This window comes from Malaya genurostris, chromosome 3 (genome assembly GCF_030247185.1).
Source record: "Malaya genurostris strain Urasoe2022 chromosome 3, Malgen_1.1, whole genome shotgun sequence".
In the NCBI taxonomy this organism is placed as follows: domain Eukaryota; kingdom Metazoa; phylum Arthropoda; class Insecta; order Diptera; family Culicidae; genus Malaya; species Malaya genurostris.
The window spans coordinates 182,847,352-182,874,982 of NC_080572.1; the positions used below are offsets into that span (position 1 = coordinate 182,847,352).

The window sequence follows — 27,631 nt, forward strand, 5'->3', positions numbered from 1 at the left end:
TTCCTTTCACATCTCCAACAAAAGTTACAAAAAAAACCTCATTTACGAAATGTTCATCTGTTTGAAAGTCAGCAAAACTTTACCGGTGAATAGCCTGTTATCTGCCGCGCAGTCCGAGCGGCGTGCGTCGGGGGTTGGAGGGGTGTTTCTTTTTTTCACAATTAGAAAATAATAATTTTTTTTCCTCTGTTCTTCTTCAAAATCAAAATAATCGATTTCACATTTATCGTCGGACGTTGTTTGTTAGAAACTCAAAATCTTCAGAATGTTGAACGATTTATTATTACACAAGAAACAGGACGAAATATTCGTTAATATGGCCGGTAAGGTAACGGATGTAATTTGACCACTCTAATATATATTTGGTCCGGTGTACACTCAGACAAAAAAAAACTAGCAATTTTCATTATGTTTTTGGGCACAAGGAATCGGTAAGCTTTTCATTGATTTGCCTAAAGAATTTACCAGAATTATATTTAAAGAGCATCATATTTTGTTCATTAGGTAGCCTGCAAAATGAAGAAAATAACAGCAATAATGTACATCATCACTTCGAAAGTTTAATATCACATTGACGTTGCGTTTGCCCTAATTTTTCATTACGGACAATTCGAATTCGGGCCACTACTGAAGGCTGCGATAAACTCGCTTTCATATGATGTCTCCAACTTTTTTTATATCTGAATCTGTGATTATTTATTGTTATAATATTTGTTGTTTTAATGTACTTGTAGTAAAAGTACCTTTAAGAATATCCAGGCAAATCGCAGCACAAGTCAATTTTATGAATATCATCAGTCCATTTATCTGCGTGTACATATTCCTAAATGTAATCAAAATGAGATACATCGTGTCTCAAAGTTGTAAAGATTATTCCATTCTTTAACATATTAAGTGTGTATACTTTATTTTGACTACAACAAAAGATATGAGCGTCAGACCAAAATACCTCCGTAACCCTCCCATTATTATGCATTCAAATAATATTTGAACAAGTTAAGGAAACTATCTGAACTTTCAACGCATATCGGTGAAGGGTAAGAAAATTAAGACAGAGTTTAGTACTACATTGTCGACAGTGAACTAAGTTTAAACATAGAATTTCTTTAGAAATGTTTAAAATTAGATTAGGTTAGTATTCAAGCGACGAACCTTTTTGAAATAACAATGAGTACCATTTTAGTAGTTTTAAGCATGTTCCAGAAAATATAGCGTAAGACATTCCCAAGTAGCAAACATTGTTCTTGCATTGTATTTCTTCACTCTTCTCGCAACGATTGTGTGATTGAAAAAGCGCAGTTTGCTTATATGATGTGCAACAAGTTTCTTGTTTTATATGTTTCATAGCAGTAATATTTGTTAAGTAGAAACCGAAAATGAAACTGCTCAAATGAACTTATTGTAGAATCAGTTAAATAAACCGATGTGGAACTTAATCCTTTGAGGTTTTTGATTTGGTTTCACAAGCAGTAATATTAATGATTTTCACATTTGTTACAAAAACTTGAAAAATTATTTGTCAAACATACATGACTTGAATAACCGATCTGTAGCTATTGTGAAACATGCCAATTTTCACAAGTTTTAATTGCTACTTGGGTTGACATTTTACTGTAAACGACAGACTTCAGTAAGCTTCTCATTGTATAGCTTGTTCAACGCTTCATCTTTTTGTTAATGTTACACAATAAAATTTTCCAGTTATCCTTGAAAAGGGTCTACACCAAAGACCGAGACGACGGACAATGACATTCGCTTGTATCATAACCAGAACCGATAAGTGTCACTTATTTTCAATGAATGAATACAACACAACAGCCTTATCTTCGTTTGTTTACTGTCTTACTCGTAAATGATTGCATTAAAAACAAACGAAGAGAGACAAAGCATTCCGATCATTTACTTCAACAAAAGAGAGTACCAAAATCAACGTCACTCGTTTTTCTAGGACAAGACGAAACCAAAACATCGTCTACATGGCAATTTAGTAGAATTTCAATTTCAGCAGAACAACGTCGAAAAATTGTGTACAAATGGTGCACAGAACGCGGACTGTCACTGAGAAAGATAGCAAAAATGGAAGGAGTAAGTGGAAAAGCCGTGCGAAATGCATTCAGGAAGTTCGGTGGGGATAACATCTTTGATTACAAATCCTTGCCGGGACCACAATATTATACGGTGCGAGAAGGGCAAGTGTTAACCCAGTCCGAGATATCGATTGAAGTCGAAAAATTTGGTAAGAAAGCTATGGTCTGGCAAGCAATTTGTAGCTGCGGTAAGATTTCGAAACCCTTCATCACCACTGCTTCAATGAACAGCGAAATATACATCAAGGAATGTTTACAAAAACAATTTCTACCCATGATTCAAAGCCACAAGGATCCTGTTGTCTTCTGGCCAGATTTTGCCTCTTGCCACTACTCGAAATCAATGGTAGAATGGTATACGGTAGAATGGTATACTACATGAATCCACCAAATTGCCCACAACTTCGACCGATTGAGGAATTTTGGGCACTTTGAATGTTTTTTTAATGGTTGCCTATAACACAGAGACAGCCTTTTTCAGAGAAATTTTTATTTAATGTTGTTCGAGTTTTATAGAATAAGGTTTCAGGCTTAAGTCCCCCATATGCAGTAACTGTTTCGCACGTTTTCAATTTTTCATTTTTCTCTTTTCATCAGTCTGTATTTCGTTGAGCTTTGACAAAAAAAACTGAATTGAGTACACGGTGATCGTACGTCAGAAAGCAATTGGGAACAGATAATATCAGTTCACAATTATATTTTTTGGTGATTAATTATACGAATTGAAAAAACGATTTAGTTTTTGCTACAAGTTAAATTTATTTCTATAGAAAGAGTTCGGCTGTAACAGAACTAACGAACGAAAGAAAAAAACTAGATTTTACTCGGCACTGCTAATGTCATATTGTGGCTACGTAAATTATAACACTAGTTTAGAAATAATTAATAATTTACAACGCTTCCGAAAATGCGGTGTTTTGTTTAGTCGAACCTGCTCAGCGCGTTTTAACAACATATAATTTAATTTATTTAAATAATTCGTCACGTATGATCATTACATTCTCGCTAAGAAGTAATTCTGGAAAAATTACTTCTACGGAAAAAGATTTGAATCTGCCAAATATTTGGGTTCGTTATATTTTCTTTTTTCTTCAACTACATTGTAAGGAAAATACTGTAACCGCGCCATCCGTTACGGTTTCAGACTACGATCTACTGACTTTAGTGGTCACTTGCAACTCTACCTAAGCTTGAGTTCAGAACTCTTGGTTCGCTCCTTTCGGACGTTCTAAAAACCTAATTCTTACCAGGCTACCGGGTAGAATGTCGTTTGTTATATGTCACTTATTTTCACCGGCCCCGTATTTCATGGATTCTCCATTCGAACACGCACGAACACGTGCTCTATATGGGCAGTAGAGTTTTCAATATGTACAGAAATACCTACAATTGCTATACTATTAATCTATCTGAAAAGTGTCCTGTTTTGTTTTTACTTATGTGCAGACATTTTCGCTGAGCGAAGTCGGTTTATGGTACGCTTGTCGAAATCGTTTTGAAAGAAATACTGTAGAGATTCAAATGGTCTTCTGATCGCATCCAGCAGAAGCTTCAACTTATTCGCACTCGTACTTCACACGCACACACATGCACACATCATCATCACTTTTAGTAGAAATTTGAACTATGTAGAAGACTTGATCGATTTCTCATTCGCTCATTCTCGTACGCTCCTGGCCTCCTAATTCTTGATACTGCTGTAACCGGAATTGATCTGCACACTTCGGTACTTGCTATTGATCGGATACACGTAAATGGGTTTCTGGTCAAACTTGACGACGGTTTCGTAATGTTCCGACTGTTCGGCAAGCCCATCTTCGTCTTCCAGCGAACTGAAGTCCTGTGCGCTAGTATACGAGTCCTCATCCTGGTCGGTGTTTTCGGTTGGACGCGCACTACCGGCTGTTTCCATTTGCTCCACGATTCCACTGTCAACGATGGGCATATCGTCCAGATCGTGGGTTTTGGCATTTTCTTCGGCCACCTTGACGAACGCCAACGACAGTTCACCGTTTAGATGGGTTACGCCTTTGGTCGCAATGTCGTACATGAAGATCTCCTGGTCGTCGTTCTCGTTTCTACGGAAGGAAAAATCAAATGTTAATATGATTAAGCTGAAGTCTTAAGTCTACTCATACTCACTTTGTAACTAGTAGGACAACACTCTGGAGATCGACATCGGTTTTACCTTCACGCTCCAACCACCGCTTGAAGTTATCCGTCGACGGTTTCTTGATCAACTGTTTTAACGCCTCGTCGGCAATGAACTTGATCTTGTTCGAGTCCGAGAGTGCATCCCGCTCGTACCGGGACTGTTGTTCGTCCTCCGTTTCACGTCGTTCCTGCTCCGCTTCGGCATTGATCACAAAACTATTGTTTGGCAGCATATTTTCTACCGGTGCCAGAACTACCACACTGGAAATGCGTCTACCACGCAGTTCGGGTGCATCCGGAATTGGAAATTGAGCTCCGTTGATCTTCAGCGGTAGATATCGGTTATACGCCGGTTCAGACTCGTTGGCCACATCTACCGACGGCAGAATGGTGGAGTCTTGCTTAATGTACCGATCGGTAACGTTCTTCTGGCTGGATGAATCAAACCGCACCACTTTCAGATCGACATTTTGCTTTTCCGGCATGGTCACTAATGTTGGCTCATCCGTGTTCTGTTGCCCATATTCTTCCTGATCTTCAAGTACATACTTTACTCGTTTGTCTTTTACGTCGTAATTTTTGGAGATGAACTTCTCAGCTATTTTGTCACCGTTGGGTTTCAGTACGGACACCACATTGCTTGAACTGGCCAGCTGGGATGCTCCACCGGAACTGAAGAAGTTAGCCAGATGCTCTGGGGGCAGATTCTCCAGATTCGTTCCTCCGATCTTGTCGTAATCGAGCACACTGATGTCTGCATTTTCCAGTATTCCGGACGATAGCAGATGCTGCCGAATGTCATCTGGGACCTCGTCAGGTAGATCTAGTAGGGCTTTCTGCTTCTTATCGGAAGTAATGGGGACTACCGTTGTAGTTGGAGCAGGTTGCTGAGTGGATGTGGTTCGTGCCGTTGTTGGTTGGATTGGTGTGTTTTGATAGGAGGCAGTCGTGCGGGTTCCGAAATGAGGCAGAGTTTGCGATCGAATATTGTTTTGTTGTTGGAACTGCGGCTGTTGGGTTCTTGGTGTGGTCTGGAATGTCGGTGAATAAACGTTCGGGGTGGAACGAGTTGGACCTCCGTTCCAGACGAAGGATGACTGTTGTTGTTGCTGTGGTTGAGGCTGGGGCTGAGGTTGCGGTTGCGGTTGCGGTTGCGGCTGTGGTTGTGGTTGCGGTTGCGGTTGCGGTCTCGACTGCTGTGATTGCTGAGCATAGTTAGTGCGAGGGGAGACATTGATGAAATGCGACACATGATTTGCCAATCGCAAGTTGTTGTTCAAGGGCTCCGAATTTGGAATGATTTGCGGTACTGCATTACTCACATACTGCTGTGGAGTCGGCAATGGCGGATGTGGGTAATTTTTCTGGGAATTACTTTCAACCTGTGGAGCGACCGAGTGACTGATCAGTTCCTGCGATGGGAGAATTTTGTATGCCGGTCCTTGCGCGAATTGGTGGTTCGGGCTGGAGACAAAGTTAAGTTTCGTTTGACCCTCTGTTTTAACGTGTTCGGTAATGTGACTTTCATACTTGGGAACACTTTGCACCAGCTCACCACCAAGTGGAAGAATGCTCTGCAGATTGTTCTGATGTTCTAACGCACCACTCGGTTGATCGGGAGTACGAGTGGTACCGAGATTGGGAGCGGCCTGCTGAACCAGACCTCCCTGAACGGGCCGAGGAATTTCAACAAAGTTTCCACGGTTGGCGAGAGGGCGTTTGTTTTCAGGGAAGCGCGGTTGCTGTTGTTGTTGATGTTGATGTTGTTGCTGCTGTTGTTGGTGTTGTTGCTGGTGCTGTGGTTGATATGGAGGAAGCGTTTGTTGCTGCGCTGGAGACGGGATGGGTTGGATCGAAGGTCTGGGAACCAGATGGGTTTGTTGGTGTTTGTAGAAACTGTTGAAGGGTTGATTAAACTGATTCGGCTGAGAAGCTTGGGTATACTGTTGTCTTAGCGGAGGTTGATTGTTGATATTGTGCAGTGGGATTGGGATAGGTTTTGGTTGAGTATGCTGCTGAAAGTCTGGTTGAGGTTGTCTAAGCTGTTGTGCTGAAGGAAAGTATTGCTGTTGCTGTAGCTGTTGAGGCTGTGGTTGAGGTTGTGGTTGTGGTTGCGGTGGTGGTGGCGGTGGTAGAGGAGGAGCCGCGAAATGAGCTTGTGATCGAGCCGGTTGCTGGGCGAAATGTTGGTTTTGTTGATGTGTTGTTCGATATTGTGACTGTGGTTGCACGTAGTTGTTGCGTGTTTGATCGAACTGTTGGAAACGGTGCGGTGGATTTTGAAACTGCTGATATTGAAAGTGTGGTTGGGAACGATATTGGGATTGAGATGTCGGTTGTCCAAAGTTTTGAACAAAATTTTGCTGTGGCTGAGGTGGTTGCTGCTGGTATTGAGGTTGAGAAGCAAACGGAGCTGCCGTTGGGAAGGACCGTTGTTGAACGAACTGTTGATGCTGTTGATAGAATTGATCGGCTTTTTGTTGACTAGTTTGATGGTACTGGTATTGATGCTGCTGTGCTGGAGGAGCAGACTGGAACTGATTATGTGCCTGCGGTTGAGGTGAATGTTGTCCTTGCGGAAGTGCTACCACTGGTTGCGCAACGCTCTCACTTTCAGACTCCGACAGTTGGTGGCCACTCTGATGCTTGTCCTCAACACCAAATGATATCCGGATCCCGCTATTACTGTGATATTTTTCCGAGTCAGGATTGATAATCGCTCTCAATGTGGTAGTCTTCTGCGGTGGCCCAGGTGTAACTACGATCGGTTCTTCATGCAAAGAGCTCAGATCCTCTTCCTCTTCACTCTCATCTGGTAGAGGTTTCAGAGCAGGAACAGGAGTATCCAGCACAATTCCATGCTTATCATCTTTGTGGTATTTCACGTAAAATACTTGCACTTCTTCCTTTTTCTTAGGAATCGGACTCGCTGCTTGATGTTCATAAGGAGCCGATTCGTTACTTTCCTTTATGATAATCTCGATAATTGGTTCCGGTGCATCGACGTAAACGGGCTGATGATGGTGAGGCCCCGATTGGAAGCTATTGACGGAATTGGAAATATCACTATCGAATCCTGTGAATAAAAAACAAACCAATATATCACATTCATGTTAATCAAAACCGAAAAAACAGCCCTACCATGATAGTGATGGGCTGGCGAGGGACCAACAAGCGACTGTGGGTGATGAATATAGTTGCTGGTTTGATAATAGGGTCCCGGATCTTGGTAGGCATTGGAAATTCTGCGATCTGCCCGATACGGAGCTGTTTGGTAATAATTGTAACCATGGGTTCCCAACTCCAAATTACGTTTGCCCCGATTATCTGGGTCGGAAGCCACCGGAACGGTTTTCTCAGTAGTTTCTTCCTTCTTAGGGGAAGCTTCGGTTACCTCGGTAGTGTCGTTTTTCGCTTCCACACTGTGATGCAAAGCCAGCAAGGCAATCAACTGTAAAGGAAAATAGGAGAAAAAAAAACCTTGATAGCTGATCAAATCAAAGCAAACCGAATGTTTGGACCAAAATGAAAATCAGATAAAAACACATGATCCGCTCTAATGACAGTTATCTTCCCATCTTCAATCGATCGAAGTAGCTCGTAAAGAGCCCCCCCCCGCTACCGAAAAAGCATTACATTTAAATGGGAGGAAATTTCAGTTTATCTATTTTATTAATGGCACTACAACTAACACATCGGATCATTAGATAAGCCCGGTGGTGACTCGGTAGGATCGGATGCCGGACCGCCATGATCCATTATTTCATCGGTGGATTTTCCTTCGCACACGCGGACCAATTAGATTGACTGTCGACTGTCGAATGTCGCGCCGTTAAAACATCTGCTGCAACCCCGTGTCATCAAACGAATTGACAGCCCGAAGGGTTCAACGCCTTCGGGGGCATTTAAGTCTCTTCCGATCTGAATCTCAAGCTCGGGTGCGTTTCGTTTCTGCTGGTGCGCGGAGAATGTGTGATTTTAGACAATGGCTTCGGCTGCCGATGGTTAAACGCAAGTTGCTACGGTTTTTATTGCTCTTTCTTGCTCTTTTTTTTCCATGCATGTTGTTGCCATCGAAGATGCGCACAATTTGATTCGAGTGTGTTACGTTGGAAAGGGGTTTGATTCCGGTGGTTTGGCAAATTGGGTTTAATTGCATTTTTGTGCATTCAAATGCGTGTGAATGTGCGATGTATTACCAAAGATAAACTCAAGTTTACTAGGTACTATACAAGCCAATGAAAAATTTTTGATCACATATCCGCTGAACCTTTCGCAAATATTGATTGGTAGACCCCTCAACCCTTAAGGTTCAATGATATTAATAGTATATATGGGGAACTTGTTTGGTATTTATAAATTTTCGATTTTTAACGATATCAAACTAACTAGAGATTATAAGAAGAGAAAGAATATGAAAATTATAGAGCCATAGTACTCAAGGAAGAGCAAGGATGTGAAGAATAAAGTGCGGAAAAGTGAGACGTGACAAGGGTCATTTAAGTAAGCAGAAGGCTTCTCGCATCTAAACTTTTACCTTCTACCAGAGGAGTCGAACTTAGGCATCTTAGCGATACGAGTCATCCGAGTCTCTGATATGTCAGAAAGTAAAGGCAAAGGTCGTTTGCCATTTACCCTTTTACCATTTTGCCGGTTCGGATAGTAAATGGCAAACGACCTTTGCCTTTACTTTCTGACATATCAGAGACTCGGATGACTCGTATCGCTAAGATACCTAAGTTCGACTCCTCTGGTAGAAGGTAAAAGTTTAGATGCGAGAAGCCTTCTGCTTACTTAAATGACCCTTGTCACGTCTCACTTTTCCGCACTTTATTCTTCACATCCTTGCTCTTCCTTGAGTACTATGGCTCTATAATTTTCATATTCTTTCTCTTCTTATAATCTCTAGTTAGTTTGATATCGTTAAAAACCGAAAAAAGTAAAAATTACTGACTGACCAGAAGTCATAAATAAAAAAGCAAAAAGGTATTTATAAAGCATTAAAAATTTGGTTGTGAATAACATCGTGTCTGTGTTTTGCATAATAAAAAGCATTATTCGAACAACATTTTGTAATTTTTCCGAAGACGCTTCTTAGAAATCATGATTTGCGGTGTCCACTGTTGTATCTCAGTAAATTGAATATTAAAGAACTTTTTGATATTTTTTTTCCATTGAATTCGTATTCGTTTGTACTTCTGCAGGCAAACAATTTTCACTCTCCTTTTCCCTTTCTTATTAATTTGTGTGTTAGAATAAGTGTGTCATGACTACGTCTTATTTTAGCACTCGCCCCAGGCGCAAGATTTTTAGGGAGGTGGCAAACCAAACCTCGAGACTGTTTTTTTTTGCTCACTAAACCAACGATGGGGACGGCAAATCTTATTTTGTCCCGGGCGCCAAATTTCCTCGGTACGCCACTGTAAAGAAATGAAACCTTGTACAATTCACATAATATATTAGCTTTTGAGAACAATTGTAGATATTCAGAAGTGTGAAGTTTTATTTGTATTCACGTCATTCAGTTATGTCTCTGACATTACCCACCCACGTTTTAGTATGCGATTCGACTGGTAATAAGGAGTGTATCGATAAGTAGTTAGCAACATTCAAACAGTTATTACTCTGAAATGGCTTAATTTTTTGCAGCGTGTTTTGCGGTGAAATGTTTGTTTACATGTCAATAACAGCTGCACAATCGATTGGTTTCGGTACGGTTTATCGTTTCAATGATGAGTCGAATTGATCCGGAAACGCGAAAGAAAATTCGTGGTGTCACGTACAACGAAATTGCAAAACGGGTGAAAGTTCACCACACCAGTGTCAAACATATTATCGAGAAGTTCGGTAAGACCTTCTCAATGAAGGATTTGCCCCGATCCGGTAGGAAAACGGGTCCCAGCCAGCCCGGCCGGGACTTAAAAGTGGTTGAGTACATCAGGAAAAACCGTATAACCGGATTCTACAGAATAAAGACGGATGCATTCTGATCGACGACGAAACCTACGCCAAGGAAGACTCTCGAGCGCTGCTCGGACCGCAATATTATACGAAATTGGTGTACCAGGACCTAGACGACGCTGACACCACGGTGGCGATGGAAAAGTTTGGGCAGAAGGTGTTGGTCTAGCAAGCAATTTGTACCTGTGGTTTGCGGTCGTCGATTTTCTTCACGAAGGGCACAATTAATGCCAAGTTGTACGAGGAAGAATGTTTGAAGAAGAGAATGCTGCCACTGTATAGAAAGCATAAGGCTCCTCCTCTCTTCTGGCTGGATTTAGCTTCAGCCCACTACGCCAACTCCGTTCAACAGTGGTTGTCAAAAAATAATGTACAATTCGTGGAAAAGGTCATCAACCCACCGAACTGCCCGGATCTTCGGCCAATTGAAAGGTATTGGGCAATTGTCAAGCGGCACTTTTGGAAGGAAGGTACAGTGTCCCAAAACATGCAGGAGTTAAAAAAAACTGGACAGCTGCCACCAGGAATGTTAAGTCTAAACTACGAGCGTTTCACAGAAACTAGGATTTTCTTCAATATAATCAGTGAAATGCATAAAAATGTAATTTCTCTACAATATATCGAAAACTGATGTCAAAATATGTTTATTTTTTCGCTTTTTTATTCAATAATCAATGTTGCTAACCACTTTTTGATACTCCTTATGATAACAATTTTTCTACGAAGCAAACTTTAGAATAAACGAAATCAAGAAATAGGAAAATTATTCTTTAATTTTATTTTTAAATTTAAAACGACACAATTTACAATTTTGAATCGAACTAATGTCCTGGAGGTTTACTTTTCGCTTAAATTTCTATATCCATTTTAAATTTGCCGTGTTTCACGTCGTCATTATTATGTGTTATTATGCCGAAGATCTTCTTACAGTATTTCAAGCTTTTCTTACATTATAATGAATTCAGCTCACAATAGTAATTGTTACCGATAGTTTCTTTTAGTGAATACTTTATCAGCTACTCCAGAATAATTCTCTCCAGCATTTGAACATCAGCCAGATGAAAAACTCTTTTGACTTCATCGTTATTGTATTTAAGTCGCAAGGAACAAATATGACAACCACAGAAGTATTCTAATATCAAAATTTCATCTGGTGAAGAATGTGTTTAAATGTCGACTACATTTTGTGCATGACCTAATGAAAAACAAATTTTTTCTGTTTATTACAGCAACTCGCTTCTATCACGAGACGATTCACAGAGCGTGCACAAGAAAGTTTTAGCATTCAGCGAAGATTTTATGGCTATTCGTGCTTAAAAACAATACTTGTTGTTATAAAGTTTACGTCTGTATAGTTCAAATACAATTGCATTTTTATCAAGATATTATGAAAATATTTGGAAACAGAGGTTACTGTTTTCGAGTTATTTATCGATATACACGAATCCCGTACTGCATTTTGATAGTTTCTTTCACTCAAATATTGACATGTATCAAATATTGAAACATATGAGCGATTGTATGATTTGTGTTACGATTATATTGATGTAATAATTTCTTCTAGGTCAAGACTCAAACTTACTAATGACTTGGAATGGCGTCCTACTTCCTGGAATACAAACGTAATCATCAGTGACCAAATAATTATTTCCTAGACTGCAAAGAAATTAACGGTCCTTTTCAAGACCCCAAAAGTAACACAAAGAACCTTTTTAGAAAACTATCTTAAACTGCCACTCTAGTTCCCAGAATACAAACGCAATCTTCTAAAACCGAATGGTCCTTTTCAGGACTACAAAATCTATGCCAATCTCGCGTCTGTGTCTCTGACAATACCTGCTCCAAGATTTTTGATAAGTAAAGGGTGCACGGACTAAAATTGCATCACTTTGAAATAGCTGTAGCCTTTGGTTATTTTCAATTAGAATTGTGTGAAGGTGAATGTATTATGTGATGTGTTCAAGGTGTAATGTTTACATTGTGTAAGTGACAGTAGTACACTCAAAATAAAAATCATGTTATAGTTACGTGAAAAGTTATGTGAATATTTTCCACCCCACTTTTCACGTAGGTTTTAATGGACTGGCATTTAGAAGCTGTTTAATGCATATTGCAGTAAAAGTTACGTGTTTCATAAGTAAAATGTAATGTACTGTTCATATCACATTTATCTATCAGTGCATACCAAATTTAGATACCAGAGAATTACTATTTTATATATTGGTTGAAGTCAAAAGGAAGATTCTATAAAATGAAAAATACCATGAAAAATAAAACATTTATTTCAGAAAATTAGCATAGAATTTCAATGGCTGAAAATAAACTAATTCATTACATTAAACAGCAACTACTAACGTCGTGGGATCTCGAATCGACAAGCCTTCAGAAAGCGATTTTGTTGTCACTGCCATCCAACCGAAGCCGGAATCGAAATCCGAGAACTTTTACTACAGTACCGATGCAGGTTAGGGTCGCATTACATGGATCCAGTGTCTCTAGCTTCATGCTGATTTTGAACTCGTTTTGCGGTGGACACTTTCATACTGAAATGGTCCGGTCGATATAGTAAAAAATTGTAATTAACTAACACTTCTCGCGAATATTTGCACTACTTACACTTTAAGGGCCACTGTTCGCCATTTTTAAATCGAGTTTTTCACACCGGAAATTCACGTAGATTGTTTAACGTTTGGTCAATTGACGTAAACCTTATGTCATGACTTTATTCATTTTCGGAGATGTTCGTATAACATTCATTTTCGTATATTTAATTTGAAACCATTTTACGTGATTTTTCAAGTGAATCGAGCGTGATTTTTTATTTAAGTGTAGTTTTGCAGTCGTTGTGAAGATGGAGTCGGAAAAACACCAGCGTCGTAAAACAATTTTGCGCATGGACCTTCAAAATCCGGATCTCTCTCATCGTGTCATCGACAACAAGCTGAGAATTGCACAGTCTACGGTATCTCGTGTTTTAAATCGTAATTGGAATAGGATTAGGAAGGTCTAGTCACTGGAAGGAGATTCCTCATCAAATGTTCCGGTCATCAACTAAAACAACACGCACAACATAATAGTAATACGGCAGGTTCGAAAAATTTTGTTCACTTTTACATCGCCATGTACGTATAAAACATGCTTTTAATTTTTTTTACTCCCTGTAATTCCGGAACCGAAAGTTGGATCCTATGCAATTGTAAAACATTTCATTTGAACCTAAAACAATAGACTAAAGCGGTTCGTTACTAAAACCAGATCATTGTTGTAGGGACTTTAACAAAAAATCACTATTTTCATATTTCTATTCTTATTTTTCAAGATGTTTCACCCTGACGTATATGGCGAACATCTGGTGTTGTAATAGGAAATGGAAAAAAATCGTCTCATCTCAAATTTTCACTTGGAGGACACACTCACCTTCAATCGATGAGTTGAAAACTTTGGAACATGTAGATCAATATAAAAGTGCAACGAAAAATCGATATAACCGGGACGGCACGAAATATAAATTTAAAAATGTATTGGTGGAACCGTGCTCTAAACACTATGTAGTTACGCTATTTATATAGCACTACTTCTCCGTGAGATTTTGATGCATTTGTAGCGAGGTGAACAGAGTCCGACGCTATTGGGGGAAGCATTTTGAAAACAAGTTTAAATTTTTGAAGTAAATAATGACACTTATTTTTTTCTGAATAAAAAACTTGTATTTTTTATACAGTGAATTTAGTTGACAGGTTATGTTTAGAAAATTATGAAATCTTAACTGCAATGAAACATGAAGTATTGAAAACTCAGGCGTTACAATAAACAAAAATAAACTGGATTGATAATGGCTTCAGTACCATGCTTTTTATCCAATACACCGGGTTGTTTATTCGGGTTTATGAAGAAGTCTCGCGAAAACAAAACCCGATTACACTCGATGTACATTTGCCAAAACATAACATAGATACAAACAAACACTTCGAAACGAGGAGCATCATTTGGCTCCACCGCCGAAGAGAAGAAAAGAAAAGTGCTTCAACTGTAATGATCATTATCGGCGACGCGGCGAAAGTGATGTAATGAACCGGCGTCACCGGCGACGTACGCCGCATACCACCTCGCGTCTGCTCGCCCGTAAATGTATTATCTGCTGCTCGGAGAAATAGTAAACAAAACAAAACAATGCAATACAACATATGAAATTTTGCAACACTCACAGAGCAAGATTTTTGGATTAGTATATCGACAACGATCCGTTTTTCTTGGTGGGGTCTTTCGAGTGAACACCTCGCTGAACTTGCAACCTGGTGTTGCGTGATCCGAGCACTTGAAATGGACAACAGGTAAGTAGGTCCTATAGGTCGACCGAGGCCGATTCGGTTTTTGTTTTTTTTGTTCATCATTACAAACAGGTGAGGTATTCCATGTCAGATGGTTATGGCGTCAATTTTTACAGAACGAAACTCCACAGATAACAGATATTATACACTTGCAGATGTCGCCACAATCGATACTATTTGGGGTGCTGCAATCACTACGGGTCAAATTTTTGTGTTTTGTGTAGGTTAAAATCGTCAGTTTAATTAGATTCTGTTTCGATTGGATTCACATGTGATTTAAACGACATGGGAATAAAATGCTTGCTTCACACTCGTCACATACTTATAATCGTGTGCAAAGTGTTGAAATCGTTGTAGTTTAAAGTTTCTGTAGCAGACAGGAGAACTTGCCGTTAACGTTCTTGAACAAAATGGAACGTTTCGTAAGATTGAGGCGTGAAGTCGAGAAGATGGCAGTAGTGAAGCCCGTTTTTCGAACCTATAGAAATTTTTAATTTACACTATATTTTGTAAAGTTTTATTCGAAAAAATATAACAAATCAACTTCAGAATCTCTGGTTGTGATATAAAATAAAAAATAATGTGTAGTAATTTCATATACTTAAGGGGGCACTCTATAAAATGGTAGAAAACCGGAACATTTCTTTAGGAGCGTTTGTAGATATTCGTTCGAGGATAAGAGAAACAATTTTTATGATTCAAGTTGATTTGAAAATAGTCGACTTTCCGGAACCACCTATCGTACTAGGAGAACCACCTATCGTACGGACAGCTAAAATCGGACGTTTACGATGGGCTGGGCATGTCATAAGGATGTCGGACGACAGCCCAGTGAAAATGGTTCTTGAATCTAATCCGACTGGTACAAGAAGAACAGGAGCGCAGCGAGCAAGGTGGATCGATCAAGTGGAGGGTGATCTCAGAAGCATCCGTGCCTTGAGTGGCTGGCGACGAGCAGCCATGGACCGAATTATGTGGAGACGTATTCTTGATACAGCAAAGGACACCACAGGCCTATAGCTGTTAGGTAAGGGTAAGTTCAGTTAGCTGTTATGCCCTGATATATTCGCCGCGCATGTTTGCAAATCAAAACTTCCAGGTTCGGTACCAGTCGCGTAGCTGCGTGACTTTTTATGGCAAGTCAAATCGCCTAAAAGTATGCAATTTCGTATTGCTTCTCGAAATCTAGCTGAACCGATTGTCACAAACTTAGATTAAAATGAAATGGTCTGGTCTGAATGAAATGATCTTATGGTCTAATAGCCTGCTATTGAATATTATTCCGATCCGATCTCCGGTTCCAGAAATACAAAGTGATATGAACCGAAAAAAGTGAATAAATATAGTCACTCACTTTTCTCAGAGATGACTGAACAAATTTTCACAAACTTAGATTCAAACATCTGATCTGATCTGATAGTGTGATAAGTTGTTATCAAATTTCATACTGATACGACTTCCGGTTATGGAATTACACAGTAATATGTGCAAATTTATGAGAAAATGCGCACTCAATTTTATAGGAAATTTGTTAATTTTCACAAACTTAAACGCAAATAAAAAATCTTGAAATTCTTTAAAAGTTTTCCGAATTCGAACAGGATCCTACTTCCGGTTTCGGTATTCCAGCGCGATAGGCGAAAATTTTCAATTTCATGAGTATTTTTACACAATTTATAGTGAAGCGAGGTGTAATATTTTTATAATATCAGGTGTACAACTTTGCTTCCGCCGTTTTCCGATAGGTGGCTGTACCGGCTGAGGCTGGTTAAAATACATAGATGATAATGCCTTTAAAGTGAGTGTGTACAGTGCCTAACGAATTGTCATCGCCGTTTCAGTGACAGTTGGTCTTGTTTTCGTATTATTCACGCTCGAAAATGTCTGTTTATGTGCCCAATTCTCGCCATTTGCTGGAAGTTTTACTTTCCTGTTACAATTCGTAAAAAATGCAGCTAAAGCGCATCGAATGCTCTCAGAAACTTTCAGTGATGCTGCTCTGAGTAAAAGAACGTGTCGCTGTGGCTTCATGGATAGCGTTAAAAGAGGATTCCGAATAGTAGTGAAGAAAAGCTCTAAAACCCGAGCTCGCTTTGATTTCTCAGCGATGGGCTAACCGTTTTTAACAAATTGTGATTTAAATTAAACCTCTCGTTGTCTCACAAGCTACTGTACAATTTCATCCGGATCTGAATTCCTGTTCTGGAATAACAGGTCAATGAGTGCTGAAAGTTTCAGACCGTCATATAAAATGACGAAGTAAAACCTGTACGCATCGTTACGTATTGGTACGGAAAAAGAAAACACCGCCGCCTTTGCGAACAATGTACACAGCGTACTTTGAGCGATTTTATACACGCTATGAAGAAAACCGGAAACCTACGTCGTTTGGAAAAACTACAAGGATCAGCCCCTGGGGTTGTTCGAGCCATTAATATGGAACAAGGTAACCAAAATTTCTAATGATCGATATTTTCAATTAATCGTCACACTTTTGAATCCTCAGATGCACGAGAGTCTGCTTAGATTGATCTTTATTAGGAACCAACACCGAACACGCGAACCCAGAATATAGACTCTAAGACTATTCGCAACGCGGTGATGGATATCTGTTCTAAAATGACATACTGTTGTATAATTTAAAACTGTCAAAAATAAAACTCGAGCTTGACCATCTCAACGGAAAGATTTAAAATCTGTTTTATATATTTCTGTAAATGTATTGGTGTTGTGTCTATTCACTTCACTGTTTCAAATCAGAAACAAACAAACTAAATTAATGATTTCGAAAAAGATATGCATATTTTTACAGATCATAGTGAGCTGGAGTGCTTCTAAATGAAACTGTATTATTCAGTGCAGAACATTTAACGCTTACATTAATAATTTCTGAAATGTCATTCGACGCTTTGACATCTCGTCTCTCAGATTTCGTAACAGACGCTCACGCAAAAAAAAATTAAAAGTGTTCTATTCGTGTTTCAAATATTCATTAATTTAAAACAATTTCGTCGAGCAGTTTTAAATCTGTTTCAAATTTGTACTCGAAAAATAGAACTAAATCTCAGCGTCGTGATTGACATGTTTCAGTTGTAGATCTAAAGTAGATCAGTCCATATGAAATAAAACAGTGTTGCGAACAACCTAATAGTCGTGATTTGTATTTGTTTTGTAGCCGACGAAATTACATCGATAGCGCAAATGTATGCAATTATATGTTTGTACGTAAGCATACGGATATCGATATTTAAGCTTCTCTTCGCCAAGCTTGTGTTCAAGTTTTGTACGCAAGCAGTTATTTTTATAGCGTTTCTCTACCATTACTATCCTTCTGCGATTTTGGTTGAAGCGATAAACTTTATCTCATCATCAATCGAGTTCATCCTATATAAATTAGGAATTAATCTTATGCACTTAAAATTTACCCTGGGGTAGTTGTCATTTTCTCAGGTGAAACGACATAACATGAAATTTCATCCGATCTTGCATGACACAAGATCACAGCATACCAGTTAAAGCTTCAAATCGTTTTATGGCACTTGCTGTCTAGCAACCCAGTGAAATTTGTAGACCCGCATAAGTCCGATCATCGGTCCGATTATCGGACCGATTGAGCACGATATAGGGCCGATCGTAGCGCTTCAATCGGCCCGTCATCGGACAATTCTGCACCATTTGCATCAACCGCGCTGACCTAAAAAAGCTTTATGTTTACATTATGTATCGCTAGAGAAACAGAGCGAAGGAATATCAAACAAGACATTTTTGAGCCGACGTCTTCCCGATAGGGTGAGAAAGATTGTTAAACATTTGTATCGATCATAGAGGCTTTAACCTTAAGGTAATTCGCCTGTTAGGCCCAGAAAAACTCTGGCCCTAAATTCGGGGTTTGAAATCCAACCCCGATATATTCCATCCCCCGAGTATCAGACATCCGCTCTCTGCTTTGATATATCTTCATTCTTTTGTTCTACCGATGCACTATGTAAGCTCGAAACGCAATCAAAAGCTTCCGTGCACGATGCGTCCGATGTTCGGATTTACTGGGAACAACCTACCTCTAGCATACTACGCGTAGGACTGAAACGTTAGCTATAATTTTGCTTCTATTTATAGATTCGCGTGCTTCCAACAGCTTCGCTTTTGATTCGATTGACCAATCAGAGCGATGCTTTCCCTTTGATATATCGCTTACTCCTTCAAAACCGTCGACTATGGCAGGGAAATCCGGTATGCCGGCGATTTTTTGCAGACAAAATAGGACACTACTAGCTTTTCATCAACATTTCAATGATATATAATTGAAAATACATGGCTATGTACATTCAAATCAACACGTAGAAATAATCTTAAATCTTAGTCACTTTACGGAAGTGTAGCAAAATCAATGGATTGAAGTTTAACTGAAAAGATATGCGGTGGAATCTCATGCTTCGCGATGTATATGAATCAGTCAATAATTTTTAAAATTGCTAAAGATAAAGAGAGAAATATTATTGTCCATATAACTTGATTTTTTTATAGAGCAGTAACAGAAGTACAGGTTTTCGTTTAATTGGTTCAATCGAAATAGTGCATGAAGTTCAAATCAACCTGCTTTAATTCAAATAAAATCTTTGTCTCCATAATTTACATTTAAATCGAATATTTTTCCTTGTCGTCATACAATAACTAAGTACGAAACTAGCAAAGCAGATTATAAAACTATTTCAACTTGTAGGCCTGACTATTTGATTGCCACTTTTTACGACTTTAACGATTTGCAGGTTCCGGCTCTGGAAATAAATTAACAAAAACTCCAACAAGGAACTTGCATTGATTTCTCATGAACATTTAATAAGAAAGGCATCATTACACTACTAGATGGATTAAAGCAGGTTTTTTAATCGCGTTGTAATGACGCGGTGGGGCAAATCCGAATGATTTTTGAATACTTTTTTATTATGAAATTATTCATTTATCAAATATAAATTATGCCTTTTTTTTCAGTACAATCATGAACAAAAGGCTCCAGAACGTAATGAAAACATTATTCATCAAGCAGTTGCTGCGATGCAAATGGCAATGCCTTTACGTACTTAAAACGGATGACTGATTAATTATTTAGCTATTTTCACTTTTTTCTATTCCATTGTCCTCTAAAACCATTCAATAATGTAATGTTCATTTATTTATTATTGCAAAACCACTAAATTTAGGAATATTTGTACTAAATTGATCAAAAAATCATGACGGTTGGATTTACCCCATCATTTTTCAAAATAGTAAAACTGATTTATTTCGTAAGCGCTTGTATCTCAAAATTTTTAAAACGTTTGAATAAAATGCAGAATCGTATATACAGCATATATTTATATATGTTATACAACAACGACTTGATCCGATGTAAAACAAGCATTTCATAGTCAAAACCGTTGACAATGTCGGATTTGTCCAATTTTACCCTGATATTTATGAAAATATGAGCGATATGAGAAAGGCATAATTACATCACTAGGTGTATCAATACAAGTTTTTATTTGATCGATACTTTTTGTTACAACAACTGATTCAATGGAGTTTCACATTCTCAACACACAACAGGTTCATTGTTAAAATGTGACGATACTATGTTTCAAACTTTTGTATCGATAATTAAGTAAAAGAAAAAAAACCGCAAAGAGAAATTTCTTCTTCCAAAAATTAACAACCATTATCTTATTTAGATTAGGTTTATACTGAACTATAGTAACTGATCATCATAATTTGTTTTGATTGAAGTCAAGAAAAACCTATCGAAGTTTATGTTATGTTCTAAATAAATATGAAACATTATGTAAAATTGCAGATTATCGAAAGCCCAATACATTATTTCCAAATTTTATTCCATTTACGTCGCCATTGTGGAATCAGGAAACTGAAAATTTTACTCAGCTGTCAAGTTGTCCATGGGAAACACTGAACTCAAGGATGGAAAATTGAAAATACAAACCTATGTATCACGTGTTCAGATTCAAATTTAATGAAACATACAGCCGATGTGGACGTTGACCTCATCGATATATGTACGCCCTCACATTCCAATCCGTTGTAATCTGTATCAACTGAATCATCTAATAAAAATGGATGGAATTATCACGATAGAACATCTCCACCGAAAGGAAAACATGGTTGCTGGTTTTATTTCTAAACGTCCGAGTGTGTTACCAATATACGCAATAAAATCGTACCGTGTTCTGAATCATCTCTAGACTTTCAGGAGGATCTCTAAAGAGAAGAGAACATATAATGTCTTAATTGCTTCCTTCTTTTGCTTCATCGATATTTTCGTTTGAATCTCTTTCTCCCGTTGTTAGTCTCTTTTAAGCGGGATTTGGTCGAAACTTCTGAAGTGTTGCATTGACAGTTATGTTGATACTCGTAGACTCATTTACATTCCACACCGGTTCTGACCAGATCTTGCAGATTGTCGGGAACTATTGGATGATAAGGCAAAAAAACGAAACGTCGATTGAGCTGTTAATTAAATTCTACATTAATCCCAGACAACCAATGGGAAATGGGAAGAGAAACGATCAAAACTTTGTTGAAGTGGCTTCGAGTTCCGCTGAACTTGCCCGGTCGAACTGGTCCGATCGATTGAATTATCGAAATAGTTTAGTCATGCTCGTTCGATCGACTTTAACGGGAACGGACGGAGCCGTCCAGAAGAAGTTAAAACAACTCCGTTCGTTATTCTACACGGAACTTTCACTTTCGTAACACGTCTGTCTGTCGGTTTGCCCATTCAGTTCTACTCTGTCTACTAGTTCATTCGCCGCCGGGCACACAACGGAGCGGGTTCCTTGAGGTGGGCCGTCCACAATGACGTGATTAATAGTCCTCAGAAGTCGACATCGCTTAAACGCAGCGATGAACTCGATCGAACTGCTGAGTAGTAGGAAGATTTCAGAGGTGTTTGCTGTTGGCTGCCCGATTACCCGACGACTTGCCAGTTTTATGGGAGAACCTGTATGTTCGATGGGCCTGTCATACTTAATATAGCACGTGCTTGCCTCCACTGTATTATGGAATTTAAATATTTATTTATGACATATTATGTCATCGAGGTGACCAACCGTTAATCGGCTCAGACGATTCGTTAGGCACATATTACTAACTTTCACTTGGTATGATGTTATGTTTGGGATGCGACATAACGCACCGTCGATTGCATTCTTATGTTTTACCTTTTTTTATAAATATAAAAAATAGGTATAGAATTCGCTCAAAGTTTAGAAAAAATTTTTGAATGTCATATACCAATCGATTCAGCTCGACGAACTGAGAAAATGTCCATGTGTGTGTGTCTGCATGTGTGTTGTCAACTAAGAGGTCGAGATCTCAGAGATGGCTGGACCGATTTTGATCAAACTAGTCGCAAATGAAAGGTCTCCCCGTCACCCTGAACGCTATTGAATGGTTTTGAGATAGGATGTTTACTTTTTGAGTTATTCGAAGTTTTATGTCAAAATTTTCAGTTTTTTGACAGTATCTGTCACAATTGACATTGATATCTGAATATATTTTCAGACTTAGATTCCGCACGGTAGTAGCTATCCAACAAGCCATAGATTGTTAAAATCTGTCCATTTTTAACGGAGATATTGAAATTTTTTTTTCAAGCGGCTTTTTCCCCTATTCCAGCAGTGGAAGTTTTGAGCGCTGTCTGGCAAAGAAAGGCTTGGGAGCAACATAAAACACGATTTTTTATACTGTTACATACATTCGTTTCAAAGTACCCAAAAGATTGTGTACAGCATGATGTTTTGCCTCGAACCGATTTTAGCACGGTTCGTTTTTGGCAACATAATCGTTCGAAAATGCCATATGTAAACTAGATGATAGCAGAATTTTCGAGTTGAAAGCAATTCCATAATTATATTGATTAAAACTACTTACAGCAATAAATGCTGGAAGAACATTACACCCATGTACCATTCGAATCAGTTCGTCGAAATCAGCAAATGTGTGTGTGACAAATAATTTCACTCAATTTTTTTCGGAGATGACTCAACCGTTTTCTACAAACTCAGATTCATATGAAAAGTCGTATGCTCCCAAACAAGGTCCGTGAATTATGTTTGCATCCGACTTGCGGTTCCGGAACTACAGAATGATATGTGAAACGAAATTAAAATTGTGTAACTCATTTCTCTCGTAGATGGCTAAACCGATCTAAGATTCAAATGAAAACTTTTTAGATCCTATGAAACATCTTGCTTTTCAGTCAGATCCAACTTCCGGTTTAGAGGATACAGGGATATTAGTATAAAAATGTCCATTTCATATAAATTAATCAGGTTTATCGGGTTCGCAGATTTGGATAGTCGATAACCAAATGAACTTATCTCAGTTTTAACGGTATTCAGTTTTCGATTCGGATTTAATTCGCACTATGATTTTTAAAAGATGACTACACTGATTTTCAAACATTTTGAAACTTAAGTAAACTATATAGCTACTTAGGTGAATTTATCTGACTTCGGCTACACCGATTTTCGGATTCCGGTTCCAGTATCGAATCGTTTCTAAAAGCTCAATCGTTTTCTCAAAAAATTTAAATCGACAAAGACAAAATTAATCAATTTTATCCAATTCTGACTTCCGATTCTGGAATTACAGGATGATGAATTTTTAAAATTCAAACCGGTATAGAAGATGACAATCTCGAAAAGCTTTAAAGTTGGACTCAAAACTATTGCAATTTATTCGTCATATGACCATACGAGTCGGTTTGGGTTATTGGGTTTGGGTTAGGTTAAATTACCGTAAACTCTAAAGTGAAACTTAGTTCGACATCTCACGGAATGTTCAATCGATTGTCACACGTTTAAATTTAAATTCTGATTTTCAGCTACGACATTACAGGGTAATGGGTGATTGAAATCTCAAATAGCCGCTTAAAACGACGATCATTAAAATAATGTAATGAGAACAAAAACACCGAAGAATATTCATGCAAAATACACATGCGGATTGATAAAAAAGGTATCATCTCACTGCTAGGTGGATTAATCACGTTTTTTATTATTCATATACTTATTTATATTCGTTTAGTATCTCACATTGGATATTGAATTTAGACTCAATACCGAATTAAACTGAATTGATTCAGTTTGCTGGCCGGGGATAGTCCGGACATGGGGTTAAACCGGACAGCTAAAATGTCATCTAAGACAGCGAATATTGCGATCCATGGTTGACTTTGTAAACGCGCTTACATGTGACAGATGACTCTAAGTCAATCCAGTTTGGCGTCAATCGTGTTCGTGTCAAAAAGTGTACGTTCCTCACTGAATTTTTTTTTAATTTTCAAATTTTGGGGGTATATTTAATTCCTGTGCATTGTAATGACGGGCTGGTTAGTGCTTTAAAATGTTTATTTCATGCTGAATTCAGTGTTTATGAAGTTCTTCAGATTATGTGGAAAATAAAAATATTATTTCGTCTCGAAAATGAATTGTCGGTTCTGAACTAAACCGCACAAAAAAGTGAGAAAGAGAAAAAGAAGGAACTCTTAAATTATACAAGATTAAAAAGCCGATGCAAAAACCTTGAAACTTTATAATCTGGTTTAGCCCCATAGGGAGTTCGGTTTCTCAATTTTAGAATTTGGATTGGCTCCTTCATGGTGACTTGGTACAAAAACTAATGCATGTTTTTCCATATCACAAATTGGGAATTGTAGTTAAAAGTTGAAGCTTCACAACTGGTTAGATAAATTGGCTAAATACCTGGGTTGTAATGGGAATTTTATTTCTACAAGAAGTGTTCGGTTTCGTCCCGTAGCTTCTGAAATTTTGGGTTCTTCTGTTGGTCACCTCATCGCAACTTTTTACGGAAACTAATGCATTTTTTTTCAAATTACATTTTGGAAACTGTAGTTGAAGGTTGAATCTACCCAACGGCTTAGATAACTTGGATAAACACCTTATAGTAATGGATGCTTTTTTCAGATTCCCAAAAGTGTCCGACTTGGCCCTGGTCTCCCCTACTATATATTCGTCAAGCTATGTGTGCCGATTGAATATATCAACAATAGCGGGTCTCAATTTGATGTTAACCACATGTCGATGAGTCATATGGATAAGGCATACCAGCGAGAAAAATTTGAGTAATACTAGTAAAAACTACATGTTTCTACACATATTCACTGAAATTCCGGAATTGACAGTCAGATATTGATCAAGTTCAATTGCGTTCTATGCTCGTAAACCTAATACATTTCGAATATCATATTAGTATGTTGGTATTCATTAGTTAATCTAAGCACTGTTTTTATCAAGCGAGTTTCTATTATAAATTACATAAAATAAAATACATTTATTCTGTATAACTATTATATTATAACTATTTCAGGTTTGCTTGTATCAGTTCATCACTTTTATTCAATATCATATAGTTGGCTATTGGTTGAACTCATGGAAGAGAAAACAGTCTAACGAAAAATAAAATTTAAATTGGAACCCCAATGAACTTAATGAAATCATAAAGAGGTTTCATGTAAGAAATGTGTCCTCCCCACGAGCATTTTGAATCAAAACAAACCCCGAGGAATTTGAAAGTCAAAATCTGTTCTTCCCATCATATGATGCTGAAGCTGCGCGGGATCATGCTTTCTTGAAAAGACGACCAGCTCTGTTTTCTCCGTAGAGAATTCGATACCCAGATGAACAGCACAAACAGACAAGTTATCTAAGGTATATTGCAATGGTTTTTGCAGATCAATAGCTTTGGTCCAGTAACTGAAACCACGCCATCATCTGCCAATTGTCTTAGTGTACATGGGGTTACTAGACAGCTGTCAATGTCATTCACGTAAAAATTATACAGGAGCAGACTGAGGCTTGAGCCTTGTGGAAGACTCATGTAGCTAATTCTGAATGTTACCAAATCGGCATGTGAAAAATGCATGCGTTTCTCTGACAAAAGGTTGTGCAAATAATTATTTATAACCGGTGGAAGTCCATGTTGGTGGAGCTTGTCTGAAAGAACATCAATGGAAACTGAATCAAATGCTCCTTTAATGTCTAAAAATACAGATGCCATTTGTTGCTTTTGAGCGAGGGCAATTTGGATGTCAGACGAAAGTAATGCAAGGCAGTCATTCGTCCCTTTATTTCTACGGAAGCCAAACTGAGTATCTGACAACAACCCGTTCGTCTCGACCCAAGTGTCGAGACGTCGTAGAATAATTTTTTCGAACAATTTTCTGATGCAGGACAACATCGCAATGGGTCTATATGAGTTGTGATTGGAAGCTGGTTTCCCCGGCTTTTGAATGGCGATAACTTTCACTTGCCTCCAGTCAGGTGGAACAATATTTTGCTCAAGAAACTTGTTAAACAATTCCAACAAACGTCTTTTTGCGAGGTTGGGCAGATTCTTCACCAAGTTGAATTTAATTCTGTCCAACCCAGGAGCGTTATTGTTACAAGACATGAGTGCTATGGAAAAATCCATCATTGAAAAGGGGCTATCAATGGAACCATTATTTGGAAAAGATTCCCTTATAATGCTATGCGTAGGAACAGAATCTGGACAAACTTTCCTCGCAAAATCAAATATCCATCGGTTCGAGTATTCCTCACTCTCATTTCCTACGTTACGATTCCTCATTCGTCTGGCCGTATTCCAAAGAGTGCTCATTGAGGTTTCTCTTGACAAACCTTCGACAAAATGTCTCCAATAGCTACATTTCTTGGCCCGAAGTATGCTCATGTACTTGGTTTCTAAAGTCAAGAAATTTTCAAAATTCTGAGGAGTTCCTCCTCCTCGTTTTAAAAACGTCTTGAAAGCATTTTGTTTCGCGTGCTTAGCATCTGAGCACTCTTTGTCCCACCAAGGGTTTGGAGGCCTTCTGTTAGACGATGGACCAAGAAATCGTTTGGTTTGGGCTTGTTCTGCGGCCTCCAGAATCGAACAAACGAGTGGGGGGAGCTCTTCCATTGAGTGCAAGGTACTTGAGATACTACTTTGGTATTTAATCCAGTCAACATTTTTATGTAGTGCCAGTGTTTTGCCCTGACAGTTGATCAATGAAACGGTTTTATGAAGTTTGGTTTGCACGCTTGCTGCTCTGAAAAGAAAACGGGTGCAAAATAGTTGCCCGAGAATCGCCCCGAAAGTGCATTTTTTTCGTGCGGTGCAAATCAATGAAACACAGTGCACCTGTTTTGATTGCCCGACTGCACGAAAAGTGCACGAATCGAGCAAAACGCTCCACGAGTGTTCTCAATGAAAAACGACATTAGTTTATCGAAATTTTTTTAGTCATCTCTGACGAGAACATTACAGACTTTACAGATCAAAAGCAATAAGTTTACTCATGGTAACTGTTGGAACCCGCCCTCCACATGGTAGCCATCTTGAATGATGTCGGGAGAATCACTCGATTTAAGGACGTACGACTTACCACCTCAAGCTTCAGCAATCGCGACTGTAATGCCCCGCCGAAAGGGAATAGGATACGCTGCGTGTTTGTGCGCAGTGCGCCCAGTGCTGTTCGCAGCTGTCACCTGCGAGGGGAAAGACATTTCTCGTCTTGAGCCGTGTGTACACCACCACAGTAACCTTCCTTTTCGAAGTAGTTGCTCTCGAAGTATTTAGACCAGAACTCACATTCTTGTTGAATTGTGCCCTTTTTTTCTAATAGGTGTAGCTAGGAAACCATTTTATCTACAAAAATGGTATCGAAGAATAAGTTCTAAGAAATCTATGAAACAATTTAGAACAACACATAATTTTCAATCGGACTCCGCAGTAAATGTTTTAAAAAAGGTTTTTTCTCACAAATCTAAGAATTTTACTTAATCTAACACTTCTCCACAAGGCCACGATCGTTGTTGAACTTATACTGAACATTTGGCCGTTGGTCCGATTGCTGTCCTCGGTGCTTGGTGCGTGGAGTGTGCTGATCTGATGTTCAGGTTGTCACATAATTATATACTGATAAAAGGTCGAAAAAGTTTTCAAGATGTTTTTTTTATTCTTTTTTTCAAACTTTAACTTCAAATCGACATTTGATAAAAAATTGATTAGTATAAATAAAAAAGTAAACAATGAATATAGGAGATACGC

General features: G+C 38.5%; 1 protein-coding gene across 1 annotated transcript in view; it reads right to left on the bottom strand.

Annotated features, from left to right (window-relative positions):
• Nucleotides 1-2,821: 2,821 nt before the first annotated feature.
• Nucleotides 2,822-27,631, bottom strand: part of LOC131435606 (putative RNA exonuclease pqe-1) — a 112,937-nt gene continuing 88,127 nt past the window's right edge. The window contains exons 2-4 of the mRNA XM_058603669.1: nucleotides 7,383-7,692; nucleotides 4,230-7,317; nucleotides 2,822-4,165 (exon numbers count right to left, since the gene is read on the bottom strand). Coding sequence (XP_058459652.1) covers nucleotides 3,769-4,165; nucleotides 4,230-7,317; nucleotides 7,383-7,692 — 3,795 coding nt within the window. The 3' untranslated portion in view covers nucleotides 2,822-3,768. The remainder of the gene's footprint in view (nucleotides 4,166-4,229; nucleotides 7,318-7,382; nucleotides 7,693-27,631) is intronic.